General features: G+C 43.9%; 2 protein-coding genes across 5 annotated transcripts in view; one reads left to right on the forward strand and one right to left on the reverse strand.

Moving 5' to 3' along the window:
• The window catches only part of UBE2F (ubiquitin conjugating enzyme E2 F (putative)), a 358,305-nt gene that overhangs the window by 321,868 nt on the left and 16,697 nt on the right, over positions 1–19,740 (reverse strand). The gene's annotated exons all lie outside the window — the stretch shown is intronic.
• Positions 1–19,740, forward strand: part of FN1 (fibronectin 1) — a 55,378-nt gene that overhangs the window by 31,831 nt on the left and 3,807 nt on the right. For 2 of the 4 annotated variants that reach the window (XM_061458142.1, XM_061458133.1), the window contains exons 25-41: positions 3,341–3,523; positions 4,528–4,617; positions 5,181–5,450; positions 5,844–5,960; positions 6,387–6,551; positions 7,811–7,966; positions 8,683–8,796; positions 10,309–10,578; positions 12,433–12,620; positions 13,612–13,699; positions 13,876–14,052; positions 14,148–14,237; positions 14,456–14,635; positions 15,188–15,277; positions 16,035–16,501; positions 16,962–17,100; positions 18,557–18,721. In XM_061458142.1, coding sequence (XP_061314126.1) covers positions 3,341–3,523; positions 4,528–4,617; positions 5,181–5,450; positions 5,844–5,960; positions 6,387–6,551; positions 7,811–7,966; positions 8,683–8,796; positions 10,309–10,578; positions 12,433–12,620; positions 13,612–13,699; positions 13,876–14,052; positions 14,148–14,237; positions 14,456–14,635; positions 15,188–15,277; positions 16,035–16,501; positions 16,962–17,100; positions 18,557–18,721 — 2,949 coding nt within the window. Of the gene's footprint in view, positions 1–2,064; positions 2,338–3,340; positions 3,524–4,527; positions 4,618–5,180; positions 5,451–5,843; positions 5,961–6,386; positions 6,552–7,810; positions 7,967–8,682; positions 8,797–10,308; positions 10,579–12,432; positions 12,621–13,611; positions 13,700–13,875; positions 14,053–14,147; positions 14,238–14,455; positions 14,636–15,187; positions 15,278–16,034; positions 16,502–16,961; positions 17,101–18,556; positions 18,722–19,740 lie in introns of all 4 variants that reach the window. The other 2 variants (XM_061458159.1, XM_061458150.1) reach the window with 2 other exon arrangements.

Here is a 19,740-nt window from a genome sequence, read left to right on the forward strand (position 1 = left end):
TTTAACTTGGCTCTGAAGTGCCCTAACATCTGGAGTACAGAGGGTGGGAAAGAGAAGTAGGTGAAAAGAGATAAGAGTGGGAAGCAGCACAGGAGAAATTTTGGCAACAAAAGTGGTGGAAGATCACTTCAGCACAATGGAGAGGAAAAACAAGATTGAAAGGCCCATCACTGTAGCACTTACGGGACACAAAGTGGTGTGTGCCACCTCACATTACATGCTGTGATGATTGCAGAAACCACCTTTGTAGCCACAGTAGCAAAATTAATACGCATCTCTCCAAATGGTTTCATTTCATTTTCCTTTGTGAGGGCTTTGTTTGTTTGTTTTTGTTTCTGCTCAGCCCTGAAATGATGCCAACTGCTGTGTTTGCTTGCTCTTATAACACTGCTTTAAAATTTCTATGCTTCACTGAAGTACTGTATGCTCCCTGGGGGTGAACTAGTACTGTGATACTGCATAATTAAAGCAGTAATAGCTTTGGCCCTTTACCATCTTCTAGTGGGGGAAAGCTAAGGATGTATGTCTCTGGCTTTTAGCACTCTGCAGGTGATATGGTACATGCATTCCATGTGGATAAACAATGATTTTACAGAAAACTGACTTTTTTTTTTTGGACCTCTCCTGTAAAATAAGTCTTTCCACAGAAGGACATTAAAATGGAAATAACCACTGTTATTAAAGCCAGCCTTTTGAAATATTACTGTCCCATAATTCCTTTTGAAGATAACTTGTAATAATCCAACAGAATGGGTACTGAGTCATGCATCCTTGACTCACCTTTGGGTGTCTGATCCTGAGTGAGGAAGAGCATGCATAAGCTCCCACTGATTTCAGGATCACCCTGCTAAAGTTGCACATCCAAATCTTGTGGCTTAAATCAATACCAGTCTATTGACTTGAGCAACTGAGGGTTTGGCCATTGTCAATTAAAGAGGCATCTAACTTTCCCTGCTCCCTGCCCAATTCTGTTGGTCCTAACATGCAGGAAAAGAACAGCTTTGCTAATAGGAATAACATGGATAGGGAAAACAGTCACAGCTGTGCTTGTTTGCCATACAGAAATTTAGACAATATCTAGGTTATGAAAGAGGATCCTTGCTCAGTGCTCAGTGCTCAGTTCAGAGGTTTTGAACAATTTAGCCAACAAACCAAGTCAGCCTGTTGGCTCCATCATGTGCTGGGCATAACCTCTGAATATGGGGACACTGTCACTTACAGAATTCTTTCTATCTAATGCTTATTTTAAACCATTTGCCATCTCTCTGAGGAAGTATTTAATTATTCACTGTGCTGTATCATCTGTTTTTGCACATATATTGCAGCAGTCAGTGGTAAGTAGAACATAAGGAATTCTGGGCCAGATCCTCAAACTGTTACAGGGATTTGAGACTTTTCCCCCAAGTCCAGTGTGAATAGTTCAGGTAGTGAATGATCTACCCTGAAGCTTTGTGATGGTTCTCACCAGCTGAGGGTGAAATCTGATTTAAATAGATTGATATGTTTTATGATCCTAATGATAAAAGTTAGACTCGCCATTTGAACAGGACAGAAATTCTAGAGGGTAAATCAACAATTGTTCCAGATGAGTTGTTTTATTTATGTGTTAATAGACTTTGATCTCTTGTTTTCTACTTGCACAAAAAAAAAAAAAGAGGTATGTTTTTCCTGTTTCTATTTTCATCATTATGGCTCATTGTTGCTCAAAGTAAATTTGTTGCAAATTAAGTGCCTCTTATAGGTTTTTATGAAAATCAGGTGTCTAAAGTGGCAACTCAGGGAGTTGGAGTTTCACCTTCTGTCTGCTCAGGGAGGCAGTTGGAGACTGCATTGAAGGGCACAATACAAAAAGAAGACCGCCCCACACACACACACACACACAAACCAAAACCCACCAAAACCTTCTCCTTTTCCCCCAAACCCCATGAGAAATTCTGCATATCACCGCAGTTGCTTCTAATGTGCTGTCAATGTTAAGAGTGATGAACACTGCTTTTTTTCTCCCTTATCTTTCTTTTGCCTCTGTATGTCTTTGCCTTTCCCATTTGCTCTTTAACTCATTAGAGGTGCCCCAACTCACTGACCTAAGCTTTGTTGACATAACTGACTCCAGCATCGGCCTGAGGTGGACCCCGTTAAATGCCTCCACCATTATTGGCTACCGCATCACAGTAGTTGCGGCAGGAGAGAGTGTCCCTATTTTTGAAGACTTTGTGGACTCCTCAGTAGGATACTACACAGTGACAGGCTTGGAGCCGGGCATTGATTACGACATCAGTGTAATCACACTCATTAATGGTGGAGAGAGCGCCCCTACCACTCTGACACAGCAAACGGGTGAATCTTGCAAACTTGTGTGTTTTGTGATGTGGACGGTGTTTCATGCTGTCACTGGCTGTCAGGAGGATGGGGCTTTGTCCAAAGAGGAATTGAGCCACTCACTGCAGGGAAGCCAGAAAGACTCAGCTCGCTCCTTTTGCTAAATGGCAACTGGGGATGGATAGGCTATTTCCAATTGAATAGCTGCAGACTTGTCAGACACATTCAGTATCCACTATTCATATTTCTGGGATATAGTTGGAATCAAGAGCCTGAAACATGAGCTGTATATTCACCAGACTATGAAACTGTGATCCCCCAAAGTAAGCTTGCAAAGGGTGGAGCAGTTCAGCAGACACCCTCCAGTCTTGATAGCTATTTGAGCTTCCAGCAGCCTGTTTCAGTGGTGGCTCCGCTCTTTCCTCAATGCCCCAAAGGATGCACATGAAATGGAATGGCCACTCCCTGTGTACAAGCCATTGACAGCCATGCCATGCCGTCAAAGGTGTCTCTAGTGCATGAGCAGAAGGCAAGCTGAAAACTGGTTCTTGCATGAAATCCTATTGTGGTTGAGGCTGTAAATCCTTTGACATGAGTAGAAGTAGAGCTATAGGAAATTAGTGATTTACCTTCTCCTCTCCTATGTGTGCATGTATGAATTCTAGATGAGATGACTTTTCCATCTGTAATCTGCTGTATGGTGACTTTAAACCTCTCATGGCTCCACATCTGTAATATGAAATGTAGTTGCAAGAAGCATGTTACTTTTAAACTTGCTACCCTGTTTTCAAATTATCCCCACAGGGTGTATTTCAGGTATCAGGAATTGCCAAGAGGTTAAAGGAGCCTGACAGTAGTACAGACATATTTTAACTATAGTAGAACTGAACGTAGTTTAGAAGTCTGTTTGCATGGATATGACTCAGTAGTTTGATATGCATGAGATGCTGATTCCCTGAACATACATCTTGATCAGCTTTTATGAATCACAGAACTAAGAGGTCTGTTCTTTGCCATGTAGCTGTGCCTCCTCCCACTGATCTCCGCTTCACTAATGTGGGGCCTGATACTATGAGAGTGACTTGGACTGCACCAACTTCCATCGTGCTGAGCAGCTTCTTGGTGCGCTACTCACCTGTGAAGAAGGACGAAGATGTTGCAGAGCTGACAATTTCACCCTCAGATAACATGGTGATCTTAACAAGTAAGTAGGTTATCTACAAATATAAAGAGGCCCCTTATATATCACATAAGATGGGGCAAAAAAAAAATGCTTACTGTAAGTACAACTGGCCAAATTCTCAGCTGATGTAAGCTAATGTTGAAGTAGCCTCCTGCTAACTCACACTAAATGGGGTTTGGCCACGTGCTTTACCCAAGTTAAAACCAAACTGCAGGAACATTTTTTCCTATCAATCCAAGGACAGTGATGAATCAGGCTGTGAGTCAATTGCATTGATTTGCAGCCTGGTTAGGTATTAAGAGTAAATACCTATTACTCACCTGGTTTGCCAGAAATGTCAAGGACTTGCAGTGCAGAGGCTCAGGGAGAGGATCAGAATGTGCAAAAGGTCATTGCTCCTTTGGTTTTGTATGCTCGGGACCAGAAAATAAACACTGTTTGTAACCTTACAGGACACGGCAACAGAACATTGGGCATTTTCGAAAAGCTGACATTAATTTTTGCTGGTGCAAAAGCTCCAGCTTTTGCATTTGAAGTCTCTTTTTTTTTTTTAATCCATCCTAGAATCAGGTAGGTTGAGTTGAGTGAGAGACAATACCCACTTTCAAAATAAGAGGCCAGATATGAAGTTTATCCGAGTTAGAATAGCTGTGCTGGAAATCCTTGGCCCTATTCCACTTTATATCAACTAAAGATTTGGCTTGGTGCATAACTAAACTACTGGATAACTAGAAGGGACCTTGTAGAAAACTACTTGCTTCTAGCCTGTCTCCACAAACTGATGAAGCAATGATATAGGATACCATGCTCCTTTGAGCTAAAACATTGTAAGCAACCATAATGCCACAAAAAGAGCTGATTTAAATTTTTGTCTGTCCTGGAGGCTCAGATCTTCTATCAAGTCAAACCTGAATCTCTTCCTTAAGAAACACAGTTAAAATTGTGTAGGCTGAATGACTTCTAGCTATTAGTAAAGAAAGATATCTGAATTCCTGTACTTGAATTTCTGTCCTTAAATTCCACAGATCTGCTTCCTGGTACTGAATATCTGGTCAGAGTCTACAGTGTTTCTGAGCAACATGAAAGTGCACCTTTGTCTGGAATCCAGAAAACAGGTACTTAGATGCACGTTGAGACACATGTAAGATTAACGCCATCCAGTAAGCATTCATTTATGGGACTTTGTTGCTTGCTCTTGTATATTGCCACCTCGTTGGTGGGTCGCCAGTTAGATATCAAAGAGCAAAGCAGAGGAACTTCTTGGGAAACACTAACGAGTTTTGCATTTCTCTATGCCTGAGGGCCAGAACTTCTGTTGGTTTTAAACAGAGCACCTGATGTGAACGTACTTACGGTGTCTGCCTGAGAACCAGCCAGGCAGAGCCTGTCATATCTATCACTCAGTCTTTTGTGTTTCATAACTGTGTAACGGAGCATGCTCATGTGCATTGTTTATGCTGTGTTGTCTGTGTGTGCCATACTTTCTTTCCCTACAGTTGTGTTTCAGTACTTGTTTATCTCCCTTTGATCATTAACATATTTATTTAGTTCTATGGGTAAATGGCATTTAGCTTAGGATCTGGTAGAGCTGCAGTATTGAGCATAATGAAATATATTAGTGATCATGATGACCAGTAGTTTGGCTGAGCTCAGTCTCTTGTCTCTTTGAAATACCCAGCTCTTGATTCCCCAACTGGCCTTGACTTCTCGGATATAACTGCTAACTCCTTCACCGTGCACTGGATTGCTCCTCGTGCAACCATTACAGGCTACAAAATCCGGTATCACCCAGAGCATGGTGCTGGCAGACCCAAGGAGGACCGCGTGCCCCCCTCACGGAACTCCATCACCCTTACAAACCTACTTCCAGGGACTGAGTATGTGGTCAGCATCATTGCCATCAATGGCAGAGAGGAGAGCTTGCCCTTGGTCGGCCAACAAACGACAGGTAAGCCTTGAGAGAGCACTGGCTAAAAGTTTCCGTGAAGAATTTTGGTGTCCTCTAGCAAAGTAGTTGCTCTTGAACAAGATATTCCCTACCAGCTAGTGAAACTTTGCTTATGAGGAAGTGTCTATGATACTGAGGTAGGGCCTAATTTAGAAAATGGTGAGAAACTATGCTACTTTCAGATCAAGTTGGATGTCCTTAGGGCCAGCAGACTTTTTTCATTAAATCTAGTCCAGTACTGGATGGATTTTAACCAGATACATCACTTGTAGAAGTGTGTGCACTGGCCTAAAAGCAAGGGAGATAAGTAGCAGAGGAGCACAGTATGATAGGTGGAGTATGTGACTGGTGTATGTTAACTGCATTTAAACTCTCTCAATTCTTTGTTTCTAGTGTCTGATGTTCCAAGGGACCTGGAAGTGACCCCCACCAGCCCAACCAGCCTTGTGATTTCCTGGGATGCTCCTGCAGTGACAGTCAGATACTACCGGATCACTTATGGTGAAACAGGTGAGGCTAGGCTGCTACGGCCAATCACAGAACAGAAATTCTATTCTGAGGCCATTAGAGAGCCACATCAAATAGCAAAGGCAGGTTTGACTGTAGCCTCTTGTATCTCTGAGATTCTTGCAGTATATTTAGAGAAGATTATAAAATGTAGGTGTTGTTTGTTTTTAAAGGAGAGCAAATCACTTTTTGTCTACCAAAAAGAAAGAGTATCTGGAGCATTCCAGACATTTAGAAGTAGTTCTCTGTACATATTTCATTCTTTTCTTTGGATTGGTCTGAAAAAAACTTTGACCTAACAACCATTGAACTCAACAGGGTTCTGTCTTCAACGAATGATGCATATAGGATTGTCCTGGTTTTGGTAATGATTTAAAATGTAGAATTTAGAGATCCATTATATTTCTTTTTCCACCCAACCCTTCTTAGGTGGAAGCAGCCCTGTGCAGGAATTTACAGTGCCTGGCACTATGTCTACTGCTACCATCACTGGCCTCAAACCTGGTGTAGACTACACCATCACCGTGTATGCTGTAACTGGCCGTGGAGACAGCCCTGCCAGTAGCAAGCCAGTCACTGTCACCTACAAAACAGGTGAGACCTGTTTAAACAAAACAAAACATACAAACCCCACTACAGCCTATGTTCAATTATCCCTGTAAATTTTTATCACTGATCCCTGGTTTCTTTTACAAGTCGTGGGCTATGTTGTAAGCCCATCACTTTCAGTGGAGCTGTGTATCATAGAATCATAGAATAGTTATGGTTGGAAAGGATCATCTAGTTCCAACCCCCCTGCCATGGGCAGGGATATCTCGTTCTAAACCATGTCACCCAAGGCTCTGTCCAGCCTGGCCTTAACATCACCAGGGATGGAGCATTCATAACTTCCTTGGGCAACCCATTGCAGTGCCTCCCCACCTTTACAGTAAAGAACTTCTTCCTTGCATCTAATCTAAACTTCCCCTATTTAAGTTTGGACCCCTTGTCGTGTCACTACAGCCCCTGATGAAGAGTCCCTCTCCATCATTCTTGTAGCCCCCTTTAGATGCTGGAAGACTGCTCTAAGGTCTCCACGCAGCTTTCTCTTCTCCAGGCTGAACAGCCCCGACTTTCTCAGCCTATCTTCATACGGGAGGTGCTCCAGTCCCCTGATCATCCTCGTGGCCTCCTCTGGACTTGTTCCAACAGTTCCATGTCCTTTTTATGTTGAGGACACCAGAACTGCACACAGTGCTCTAAGTGAGGTCTCACGAGTAGAGGGGCAGGATCACCTCCTTCGACCTGCTGGTATTGTGGTGCCCCAGCATGATAATGGCATGACACAGAAGGCGATCTTCTGTGGACTTGAACTGTTGGTGGAGAGACACCCTGTGGAGTCCTGGTGGGGACACAAGCAATATTTGACTGCTTATTTCAGAGTGGCAATCCTGTTGGGCTCTTGTATCATGGGACCACTCTTGGCTTAACTAACTCTGATGCTTGAGCCACACTGTCATATTATGTGATCCTGATGAAACCTGGCTTTCTAATGCCAGGACTGTCATCTCACTCCTCACCTGGATATAGCCTAATCCTACTCCTTCTGTAGCTGCAGATAAAGGCATTTAGTGTCCTTTAAAACAACAAAAATCCTCAGCTAATATTGATACGAAGTCAGTCACCCACACATATTGGTTAAGGCTTTTTTGCTCTGGGCTATTGTGAGGGATAAATGAGTAGCAACCTGTGTTTGCTGTTCCAAGAAGCACAGCTAGAAAAGGAAGAGCAGACTAAAATTCAGAAAGGAGGCAAGAGTGGGGACAGGGTTCCCTGTACCAACATACTCAAAAACCCCTTTTTTTGTTGCCCAGAAATAGACACACCATCCCAGATGCAAGTTACAGACGTCCAGGACAACAGCATCAGCATCAGATGGCTTCCTTCGACATCCCCTGTCACAGGGTATCGTGTGACAGCTGTCCCCAAGAAAGGACATGGGCCCACAAAAACTAAAAATGTCCCTGCAGGTAAGAGCAAATCTGTAAAGAATGAAAGATGTGGCCACCAGAATCAGCACTATCAGGCACTGGGCATATGCCTGAAGCTCAAACCCTGCTGACTTCCGTTGGGTCTCATTCAGGAGAAGCTAAGACAAACTTTGCCCTGAAAGTTTTGCATACTGCAAAGGTTTGCTTTGGAACCCTCAGTATCTCTGAAAGGCACCTGGATTTCAAAGAAATGCCATTGGATTTTCTAGCACCCAGCAAAACTTCCTCTAAAATCCTTTTGAAGGTCCCATAATGTGGCCCTTGCTCATAGCATGGACTAGGTCACACAGGCTGCAGGCTTGGCCTCATTACCATAGAGCTTGCCAAGTCAGCTCTCGGGTTGCTCTCAAGAACAGTGTATTTTGTAGGATCAGCAGTGATTAGCACTCTAGGGATGCAGTTGGGTTAATGGTCAGACTTAGTCCAGAAAATGATGAAAGCTGGTCTTGCTTTATTTTTTCTACTGTGCTGACCTGTCCTTTCAGCTGGGGGGCTTGCAAACAGGTTCAAATTGCAGATGCTGTGCTGTGCAATGCCAGAGAAGCATAGTGCAAGCAAAAGGCAATCTTGTCAAACAAATATGTCAATCCCATCTTGTTTAATGATGTTTATTCATGGTATGGCTTATACAGGCCCTTCATTCAAGGCTACTTAGAGGCCAGCTCTGATGGACTAATGTTGTTCTTTCCTGCCAGATCAAACACAAGTCACTATTGAAGGTCTGCAGCCCACAGTTGAGTACATGGTCAGTGTCTACGCTCAGAATCAGAATGGAGAGAGCCTCCCCTTGGTAGAGACAGCTGTCACCAGTATGTATTTCACTTCACGGTAACAAAACAAGTGTTATCTATGGATGTCTACCATGCAGTATCACATTCCCAGTGAAAGCAAGGGGCAGCTGCCTAGTCTCCAGGAGAATGCAAAGTGGTCTCTGCCCTGTGCTAAGTATCATGCACCTAAATTGCAGATGCTGGCAAAAAATGCAGTTTCCTTACCTCAAACAGTGGCAAAATGCAGTTCCTCACCCCCTCAAAATGCTGTGCTTCTGTTTTTTCTTTCACTAAAGCCACAAAATCTTTTGGGGTTCTGTTTGCCATCAGCCAATCAGTGGGAAAAAATGTGCAAAGATCTTTCTGGAGCTAGGTGGCAAAGGTGATTACTGGCTACAAAGAGAAGGCAAGAGGGAACATGTAACTCAGAGGGGAATCCCTGATGTCAAGTGCCTTTTTCAGGGACACCTTTGGGATAGAGATTTTGATGCATGTTATTCCCTTGCTCGGGCTTGTATTCAACACCACAGCTCAGCCCCAAATACTTACAGAATTGTCCTAAAGACAAGAGGAGCTTGGGAATAAGGTCCACATCAATTTCAAATGAACAAATTCCTGGACAAAAATCACCTTTGCCAACTAGAAGATGAACTAATAAAACATGGCAAATAAAAGAGTTGAAAACCTCTAGAAAAGCATAATTTGGATCCAGTATAATGATATGCCAGATCCTCACCTTTTGTGTAACAAATGGGTATAGCTCTGTGGTAGCCACTCCTGTGGAGCAAGGCTCACTTACTTTGCTGTCCAGCACTGAGCTCCCATCTTGCTAGGAAAAGGTGATGAACTGATCGAAGCAGGAAGCCTGCATATCACCCAGTTGCACCTATGGACATTCCCTGTGCACTCAATATGAAGCTAAAAAGTTTGTTTCTAACTGATTTGAAACTATAATATACTGAGTAATTTGCTTTCTTGATGAGTGTGTTAATTGGATATTTATGAAAGAAAACAGCGGGACTGATTCTCCTTGGACTGGCGCTTTGCACAGCAGCTTACAATAGTGAAAAGCAAATGCAGCATGAATCCAAACTTCCCAAAGCAGGTGGGTTGACTGGTGACCTTTAGCACTAGAAACCAGTTACTGGCTCTGATGGTAGAAACAGGGCTCAAAATTCCCACTTCCTTTTCCTCTGTTGACCACTTGAAGGTAGCTCAATGCTGCAAGAGTTGTTTGAAAGGGGTTTAGTGCTAATGGCACTCAAATACAGGTAAGGATTGGTGGCCTGGCTGCTTTGCAAGTATTAATGCAAGTGCTTTTTTTTTCACCAAGGCCAAGCTAGCCTTCCTGCTGTCTGGCACCTGCAGGCTCTCAACCTCACTCGGCACAGTGTAAGCACGTGTGCAAGGTGCAAGCACAGAGGAGAATCAAGTCCCCCCCTCCTGCGCAAAACCAAAAACTGCTTTGCATGTAATAGAAGTGCTTTTTATTTTCCTCACCCACAATCTGCTTTTTATCACATAACCTCTTCCCGTTAATTTGCCTAACAGACATTGACCGCCCTAAAGGACTAACATTCACTGAGGTGGATGTTGATTCCATCAAAATTGCTTGGGAAAGCCCACAGGGGCAAGTCACCAGGTACAGGGTGACCTACTCAAGCCCTGAGGATGGAATCCATGAGCTATTGCCGGCCCCAGGTGGCGAAGAAGACACTGCTGAGCTGCATGGCCTCAGGCCAGGTTCTGAGTACACTATCAATATCGTTGCCATATACGATGACATGGAGAGCCTGCCCCTCACTGGGACCCAGTCCACAGGTACACCTTTAACTACACCACCCAGTAGGCCATGGCAGCAGTGGCTTCTGCCCTGTTGGGTAAAGTGTGCTTCCATGCGCAACTCTGTGCTGGGGAAGCCCCAGGGGCAGCTGAAGGGATGTGATTGCTCTTGAGAGATGGCTTAGTTGGTGTTGGAGAGCTAGCTGCCAGCAAATTCAGCCTATATGCGCATTAGGAAAGTTAGGGAACGCAGGAAAGATTGGCAGGGTTGAAGGAGCAGATTCTAGAGGAAGGAAGAATGTCACTTCATAGCCTTCTCTTGGTCCTCAAGTGGATCAGTAATGTCTGGTCCCTACTCACAGAGCCTAATTCATGGTGAACCACCCTCTCACAATGCTCTTATCTTGTCTTTAGGATGTGGAGCACCTGCAAGCAGAAGCAGTTACCAATAACAAAGAGATCAGGGCAGCTTTCGTTCCTCAGGGTCCTCACTGTTGGATGGAGCAAAAGGAGCATGAAGGGCTAGGAGACTGCCTAACCCTCGGATCTCACAGAGATCCTTCACTGGCACTACCCTAAGTACTATAGCCCCTGCGCATGCCCATGCCTCTGCTCACATCACCTCCACAAGGAAAGGACATACTCCAGTCAGGAGAGTCCCTTATGTGCCAGTCTCATCCAACTCCATGTAGAATACGTTTCAAATTTCTTTGTCAAAAAGGAAAAGGAAGCTCATAAAATTATTTCCAGCAATATAGAATCCATTGCAGATCTTCCAGCATTACCAGACATGTCCTTATGGCAAAGGTAGCACCTCTGTAATAAAGGTCTTCTCTTCATTTGTGGTTGAAAAGTTAGCATTATAATTCCAGGGGTGTAATGAAGGCAGTGATTCCTAGTGTACAGATTGTTATGCTAAACTGAAGCTAAGTGCTATAATGATTGAAACAGCTGACTGACTACCTGCCAGAAATGCAAATATAGTCATTTTTAAACCCCGCTGTCTGGTTTAACCTTTGCGGGCTCTTCAAAAGTGTATTTGAAGTCATTCAAGATGTTCCATTGACTCTCTTGAGCTTTAGATTGAGCTTTGAGGAAAGCAACAAGGAAGAATTACCTTATATTTCCACTCTATAAAATTAGAGAACTTCACAGCAACATGCTAATAGTGGGCATTATGGTAACAATGTTTATTTCCCTTGTTTACAGCCAAAGGATTACCAACTGTAAGGCAAAAAAATGTTTCAATGGATGCTCCTTTTTATGTAAACATTTGTTTTCAAAGACATCAATCAGATGGGTTCACTCATGAACAGGCTCTTGTGTGATGAGCCTTATGGCCACCATAGCTCTGCTTTCCATTGCCTTGCTCTCTGTGTAGTAATTTACACTTGTGTAAGTGGCTGTAAAATGCTTCCCCTCCGCATTTGCAGTATTTTATATTCTCTTTGCAATTCCTGAGCCTGCTTCCTACTTACTTTTGTAAATCATCCATCCTATGTTAGAAATGAACAGAAACAGGCAAGTGAAGCAGGACTGAACTATTGGCTGTGTGATGAAAAGCAGAATTAAACCAGACTGGCCTACTGCAGATTTAAGCACCTCCCAAAGCCTTCAACTTATATCACAGCAAGTGTTGTTACTCGGCTAACTTCAGGGCTGAGGCATCAAGACCCTATTATTTCTGCTGAAAAGTAGTACTGTAGATTTGAGCTCCTCTTTCTGAATTCCTTGTCCCCTTGCACGGAGCTTTGTGCCTGTGTCTGCAGGAGACACACCACTTTTCTGCCCATCTATTTTGAGCCTAAACTTGTCTCATGTTTAGGACAAAATATTGTTTTATCCAAGATGGTTTTCTTTAAACTAACCATGTGCCAATATGGATTTTTGCAGCAATTCCACCTCCAACAAACCTGAAGTTTACTCAGGTGACTCCCACCAGTCTTACTGTCAACTGGAATGCACCAAACGTTCGCCTCACTGGCTACCGAGTCAGAGTGAACCCCAAAGAAAAGACTGGTCCTATGAAAGAAATCAACCTTTCTCCAGACAGTACATCTGCTGTCGTGTCTGGATTAATGGTAACTCTTTTCTCTGTGTAAAGCAGACCATGTTGTGGGAAGATGTTAGGAAAACCTGAAGCTGATGGCTAGTCAGACTTTAACTATGTGTTACCATAGCTTTTAAAAGGCAAGGAGTTGGCCTGCTGAATCTGTATTCTTTTTCCTTCCTCATTGAGCACAGACTGGATGCCTTAATGAAATGGAAATTATCAGGTTCACAATCAACAGTAACCCAGTAAAAAACTTTTACTCATCTTTCACAAAAGAGGTCAGATAAGCTGATCTAATGCAGAGGTTTTCAAGCTGTGATATGGGAGCTCTGACAGTCTTTTGCCTATTTTTAAGACATCTGTAAAATATAAGTACAAAATGCAAGTCTTTTGTGAGTAGGCTTAAATTTGCTATATAGCCATCTTCTCCACTGGAAACACTCCAGAAGTTCCTGAACTGGAAAAAGCTGAAAATCACTGCTTTTATGGTTCCTGCTATCTTAAAAAGCTGTTTTTAAGGAGTTTTATGAATCATTTTCAAAAATGAACCTTAAAAAAATATTCTTCTCTAAGTGGACTCCTGGTCTGATGCAGGCAAGGATGAAATACCATGTTATAACTTCCACCATTCTTTTCACAGCGAGAACACCTTATCATAGCAAATGGCATCCATTAACCCCAGGATAAACAGGAGGTAAAGTAGGTTTTTCCAGAGAATCAGCTTTGAAGCACTGATTCCAAAATGAGAGATGACAAATAAGCTTCTTCCAGGATTTCATCTGCTCCTGTGTGTGCATATGTGCACTACTGGTGTTATCAACAAGGCCCATGTCTACTCTTTTTTACATCTGTAATTAGAATTATGCCATCAATCCTTCACTGATTTCAACTATTTTAAGGTTTCACATTTCAGTGACTGGTGATTGAGAAATGTGACTCTGACAAACTCTGAATGAGGGCAGGAGTATTTCCTGCTGTGCCAGCTCCTTCTGATAACATGGTGTAATTGTCCATTCTAGGTAGCAACCAAGTATGAAGTGAGTGTGTATGCCCTGAAGGACTCTCTGACCAGCCGACCAGCCCAAGGGGTGGTCACCACTCTTGAAAGTAAGTAATGATCCTTTCACAAATGACCAGTTGGTACTGTGCTGGGTGCAGAGGCTGAGGTCCTACTGTGTCAGAAGTAGGGCTCTGTACAAAGCTCCAGCAAAGGCTTTCACAAACACCTGGTGAGATTCAGAGTCCCCCATGTACTGAGAGGAGACTTTTTCCTTCTGGTGCAGATGTTAGTCCCCCTCGCAGGGCTCGTGTGACAGATGCTACTGAGACAACCATCACCATAACCTGGAGAACCAAGACTGAGACCATCACTGGCTTCCAAATTGATGCTGTCCCAGTGAGCGGGCAGAACCCCATTCAAAGGACCATCAGCCCTGATGTTAGGACTTACACTATTACTGGTAAGTGAGTAGCTTCTGCAGGTACAGGTGCATATCAGGAGGTACACTGAGTTCTTCCTCAGATTACTAACATTTATGTTTCAACTTCATTTTAGGCTTACAGCCTGGCAATGACTACAAGATCTACCTTTACACTCTGAATGAGAATGCACGCAGTTCCCCAGTAGTGATTGATGCCTCCACTGGTAAGGAACTTGTCTGACTTTTCTGCTTATGCTAGCACATTGTAATCACATATGTTCAGTTGGTTTTCTATATCTGACCCCATATAATACTTTTACTGCGACTTGCAGCAATAGGTTTTACTCCCAAGTTTGAGAAGGGTGTCAAGAAGATGAAGTTCAGGTGAAGAATATGCTTGGCCTTTACTGTGTTTGACTTGTGTCCTTTTGTTTTCACCTAGCTATTGATGCTCCTTCTAACCTGCGCTTCCTTACAACCACAAGCAACTCCCTCCTGGCTACCTGGCAGCCTCCAAGAGCCAAGATCACAGGCTACATCATCAGATATGAGAAACCTGGCTCACCAGCCAAAGAGGTTCTGCCTCGCCCTCGGCCTGGCACTACTGAGGCTACTATTACTGGTACCTGTCTCTGTCTTGCATGGGAGCTCTTCATCTGAAATGTTTAAATTTGAAGGGAGAGGGGGAAGGCCTAATCATAAAACGTGTTGATGGTCACCTAAGAGAAAGACAAAGTTTTGCCCCTTCATTGTGGTTTCTAATGATAGACAGTGGTTTTATAAGGATACTTGTCCTACTAACATGATACACTTAACTGAGCAGATCAACCATCAGGTTAGAACAATTCACAGGTGTTTGTTCCCACTGTCACGGCAACTATCATCAATTCAAGGAAAAAGCCCTTGACCCTGGCACCCTATCGGTCACATGTTGTGAAGTTTCATTACGCTTTGTGTCTGCAGCACCCATGATCCCAGCTGACATAGTCAGATTTGAAACTTGCTCCTAGGAGCAGGAGGTTGGACTCTTTATACTGTCCTGAAAACCTCAGATCCAAAATACCCATACTGTAGCCCTACCGACCTCCCTTTCTACCCTAGATCCCACATATAATCATTAAAGAAAAGCAGCTCTTAAATTTCAGATTGCTTTATGTCCTTCCTCCTTCCCTAGGTTTGGAACCAGGAACTGAATACATCATTTACATCATTGCTGTGAAGAACAATCAAAAGAGTGAACCACTGGTTGGCAGGAAAAGAACAGGTAAAACAAAGCTCTGGAATGCTGTGTGCCAACAGGAGATGATGTCTTCTACTTGCAGAATGTAATCTCAGGGCTGAAATAATAATGTTATATAAATATTCTGTTCACACCATTCAGCCACACTTTTTTTATGAGTCAAATAGGCTTTGTAGGGAGGTTTTCCTTTTTAGAATGCAGGAGGTAAGATTCTGAAGTTACTTTAATCACATTTAACTGTGTTTGAACCCCAAGAACAAAACAATATGCTTGGTGCTTGATTCCTGCCTGGTTACCTAACTACGAATTGAATTAGGATTAACAAACACATTACTATCCAGCACATGGTGGCCTCAAGGGCAGGATACTTTAATTTGTTCCCCATTGTATTTCTCTTACTGTAAAACCTCCACAATGCAAGTGCAGTTTCTTACTACACACCTTCAACAAGTAAGCTGTGGATATCTCTTGTAATCATTTCTTCTTAATTTGATCAGTGGTGGCTTCTTCATGTAGCAGTGTTCAAAACTGTTGCTCAGCTGTATAAAAACTTTATACCAACACACTTCTTATGCCTATGTATTAAGGATATACATGTATATAAATATATCTAGAGATGGAAATGTCCTTCACAATCACAACGAGGTCACACAAAGTGTTTTGTATTTTGGGATGATTGCTAATCTCTGATGCTTGGAGCAGTGTACAGCCTCCACTCTAGCTGTTTAATTTACCATTTTTAATGTTTTGCTTTATGGCTTCTCACCTCCTTTTTGGCTAGATGAGCTTCCCACATTGATTACCAGACCTCACCCCAACCAACCTGACATTCTGGACGTACCTTCCATCGATGAGGGCACCCCTTACCTCACCAACAATAGGTATGACAATGGAAACGGTATCCAACTCCCAGGCACCTCTGGGCACCCACAGACAATAGGACACCAGGGCCAACAAGTCTTCTTTGAGGAACATGGCTACAGACGGCCTGTACCCACTACAGCAACACCCCTAAGGCCGGGGTCAAGGCGGCAACCACCAAATGTAGATGAAGCAATTGAAATCCCTGGGTACCAAGTGCCCATCATAGTTGAACCTTCATACCCCCACCCCCATGGGCCCCGGCGCAACGACACCACAGGAGAAGAAGCTCTTTCTCAAACAACCATCTCTTGGAGGCCGTTGCTGGAGAGTTCTGAATACATCATCTCATGTCAGCCAGTCAGCCAGGATGAGGATACTCTGCAGGTAACTGAACTCTCCTGGCACAGGAATGGTGTTGGCCTCACCTGTGGTACCAGGCATCTCTTGGGAGTCCAGTCCCTTTGCTGTGTTAAGGGAGTGGCAGTGAGAGTTAGCTTCAAGAGTCTTTTTAACACGTAACTGAAACAAGGCAGGGTAAATGCCTCCCTCCTCTCCATGGTGAAGGCTACAGGATAAAACTGATAAACCAGAAAGTCCCAGGGAAAGGGACAGTCAGGGAGGTGGTTGGGGGTTTCAAAGACAGATGCTGCTTCCCTGAAGACTCTTTTAGCCCTTACCCTTTGTCTCCCTTGGTTTCTGTTTCCCTTAAATGGTGGTAATGACATATACCTCATGGGCTCCATCAGATGCAGAGCATAGAAGTCAACCTAAACACCTACGTCTTTACTACTTACCTAGGGAGTAATCACTCTTTCTGGTGACTTGGCATTGCCTCTTGTTGCAGTTCAGGGTTCCGGGCACTTCTTCTAGTGCTACGCTCACTGGTCTTACAAGAGGGGCCACCTACAACATCATAGTGGAAGCCCTGAAAGATCACCGTAGACAAAAGGTGCTGGAGGAGGTGGTCACAGTTGGCAATACTGGTAAGTAAAAGCCTTATGGAGTCCCAGTGAACCTGTGCTGCCCTTGCCTCATTTCTCTTACTCAAGGCAACCTACCTGGTGCCCAGGCTTGGGAGCAGTTCAGAAAGGAAGCTTCTCCTGACAAAGGAGAGGTCATAGCAGGACATCAGGACAAATGATTTGTGGGTTCCATTGATGTTGGATAACTGGCCCACTGACTGTATGACTAGAGCTATTCTGATCTGCTGTCTAATCATGAAAAACGTGTTTTAAGGCACCATACACTCCTCCTCTAGGATCAGTGCCAAGGAGAAAGCAAGAGATCTGGTGTTTGCTGCTTGCAGAGGAGGTCAGGGATCATGCTGGTGTTGCACATTCCTGTCCAGTAGCAAAGGTCTGCTGTCCAAATATCACATCATGCTTATGTGAAGGTGCTGGTGGTCAGCTTAACTGCTCTGTCAGTCACTTGCCACTGCTGCTGTGTTAGCTATCCAGCAGCACCACTAGCCCATTGGGAAGGTCTGGCAGCAGGGCAGGCTGCCTGCCGAGATGCTGATCATGCACAAACAAGCAGCACTTAGAAGCCATGTGACCAACCACAAAGTACTTGTGGTCTCAGACAGCACTTGCCGCAGATGGAGAGCCCAGAGCCCACACACACCCTGTGGGACCTGGGCTTTGCCTTTAGCAGCACAGGGGTCTAGCCTGGTCTGGTCTGGTCAACAACTGGCTCTCCCTCCAGATGCTCCTGTGTGTATTTTGAGGTCAAAAAGGAAGAAGAGGACAGGATGGGAGAAGAGGAAATGAAGAGTTAAGGATTTATTTGTCCATCCATTACGCTGCTCCACGCAGCCTCACTGGGAAATCAGGCTGTTTCTCCCCTTGCAGCACCCAGTTGCCTTATGTCTGTCACAGACTGAACCGTGAGCATTAGCCTCAACCTTGATCATCACACACTGAGCTGTTGGTGTGAAACACCCACCTTTCAATCAAGGCACATACCTAAGGTGTAAATCAGTCTGTCCTGATTTCCACCTTGGTTTGGTCTCCTCCTCCTGTCCCCCTGCCATGAGCTAGAGTCTGAAGTGCCTCAAAAATGTGCACGTGCAGCTCTCAAGCTCCTGCTGTTCCCCAGCATCTCACAGCATGCTTCTCTCAAAACCAGGCTAAGTTGGGTTGTTGCTCTCCAGCAGCAAATGCAGAAACTCACACTTGCTTAAAACTTGGCAAATCAAAATGAAAATAGCCTCCATGTCAGCTTTTTTTAGCATTCAATCTCTCTGACACATGCAAATGGAAAATAAATCATAGGGAGTCTGGGCTGCTGACAGAATCATCAATATGCCCATGGGGGAGCTCTGTTACTGCCAGGATATTATAAGAGAAAAAAAGCCACATGTATTCAGTGAAAATCATTCTGTCTTTCAGTAGTTCCTATTGCTGTGTGTGATGCCTGTTTCCTCTCTTTCTGTTCCAGTGTCTGAAGGACTAAACCAGCCAGCTGACGACACCTGCTTTGATACTTACACTGGCTCCTTCTATTCCATTGGCGAGGAATGGGAGCGGTTATCTGAAACTGGCTTTAAGCTCTGGTGCCAATGTTTAGGCTTTGGCAGCGGCCATTTCAGATGCGACTCTTCTAGTGAGTAGCTTGCTTTTGACCATCCCTCTCTCCAAGCTCCCTGAGTACTAATGACATGTTTGATGGAGCCAGCCTGATCCAAACATGATGCAGATGGGTGCGAGCTCTAAGTTTTGAAACCGAAGCAGTGTTTTGCATCACGAGAAGTGATGGAAAACTGGGGTTGTTCCTGAGCTGTGCAGCTTAGCTAGTAGTGCCACTTACTGCCTCATGAATGAGCAATGCTGTATTGATACATAATGACTTGTTCACCGAAGGGAAATGTTTTATTTTCCCTACCCTTGTCAGTCACATCTAGGTAATGGGTAAGAGTCAGATAGGCAAGAGGCCTAAGTGCCAGTGAAGAAGATGGCTTTGAATAGTAGATTATGGTTGAATCTGTATGTCTTAAATATAAACATGGTTGTCATGGGCCAGACAGAACTTGTGTGGATTTCAGTGGGTATTACAGAAAGTCCCCATGCTGTTTTGCAAAGCAAAAGCAACTTGTGGAAGCAGCTGTGTTCTTGCCATGGCAGGAGGGTTGGGCCAGATGATCTCCAGAGGTCCCTTCCAATCCTGATGATATGGTGATTTTCTCAGCAGCTCTTTGAAGCTCTGCTAAGCTCTGCAGGCACCACCTTGGCTGGGGCACTAAGATTTATTTTTGCAGGACTGGGTTTTACTTGGAATAATCTCAAATTTCATGAAAGGGGATGGAAGAAAAGCCTGTGATTGAGTGGTTTAACACAACACATACCCAGCTAATTTAAATTTTAGAGTAAGCTCAGCATAGAGGGCATTTCTACAGTTTGCATGGCCTCAGAGGAGTGACTGCAGGGAAGACTTTTGTTCTACAGGATTCATTTTTATAATTCATTGTTTGAGACACATGGTTTACCCATTGTTTTGCAGTCTCTGTGATACAGTTTTACCAGGTATTTGCTCCAAAAGAGCATTTGAAATATTTCTCTCTCCCTTCTTTCTCCATGTCTATTAAATTCCCTTTCCTTTCTCTTCCTTTCCTGTTATCCAGCACT

Source organism: Pezoporus flaviventris, unplaced genomic scaffold (assembly GCF_033815535.1).
Source record: "Pezoporus flaviventris isolate CSIRO_AGI_PZ_B2104156 unplaced genomic scaffold, CSIRO_AGI_Pfla_v1 ptg000001l, whole genome shotgun sequence".
NCBI classification, from domain to species: domain Eukaryota; kingdom Metazoa; phylum Chordata; class Aves; order Psittaciformes; family Psittacidae; genus Pezoporus; species Pezoporus flaviventris.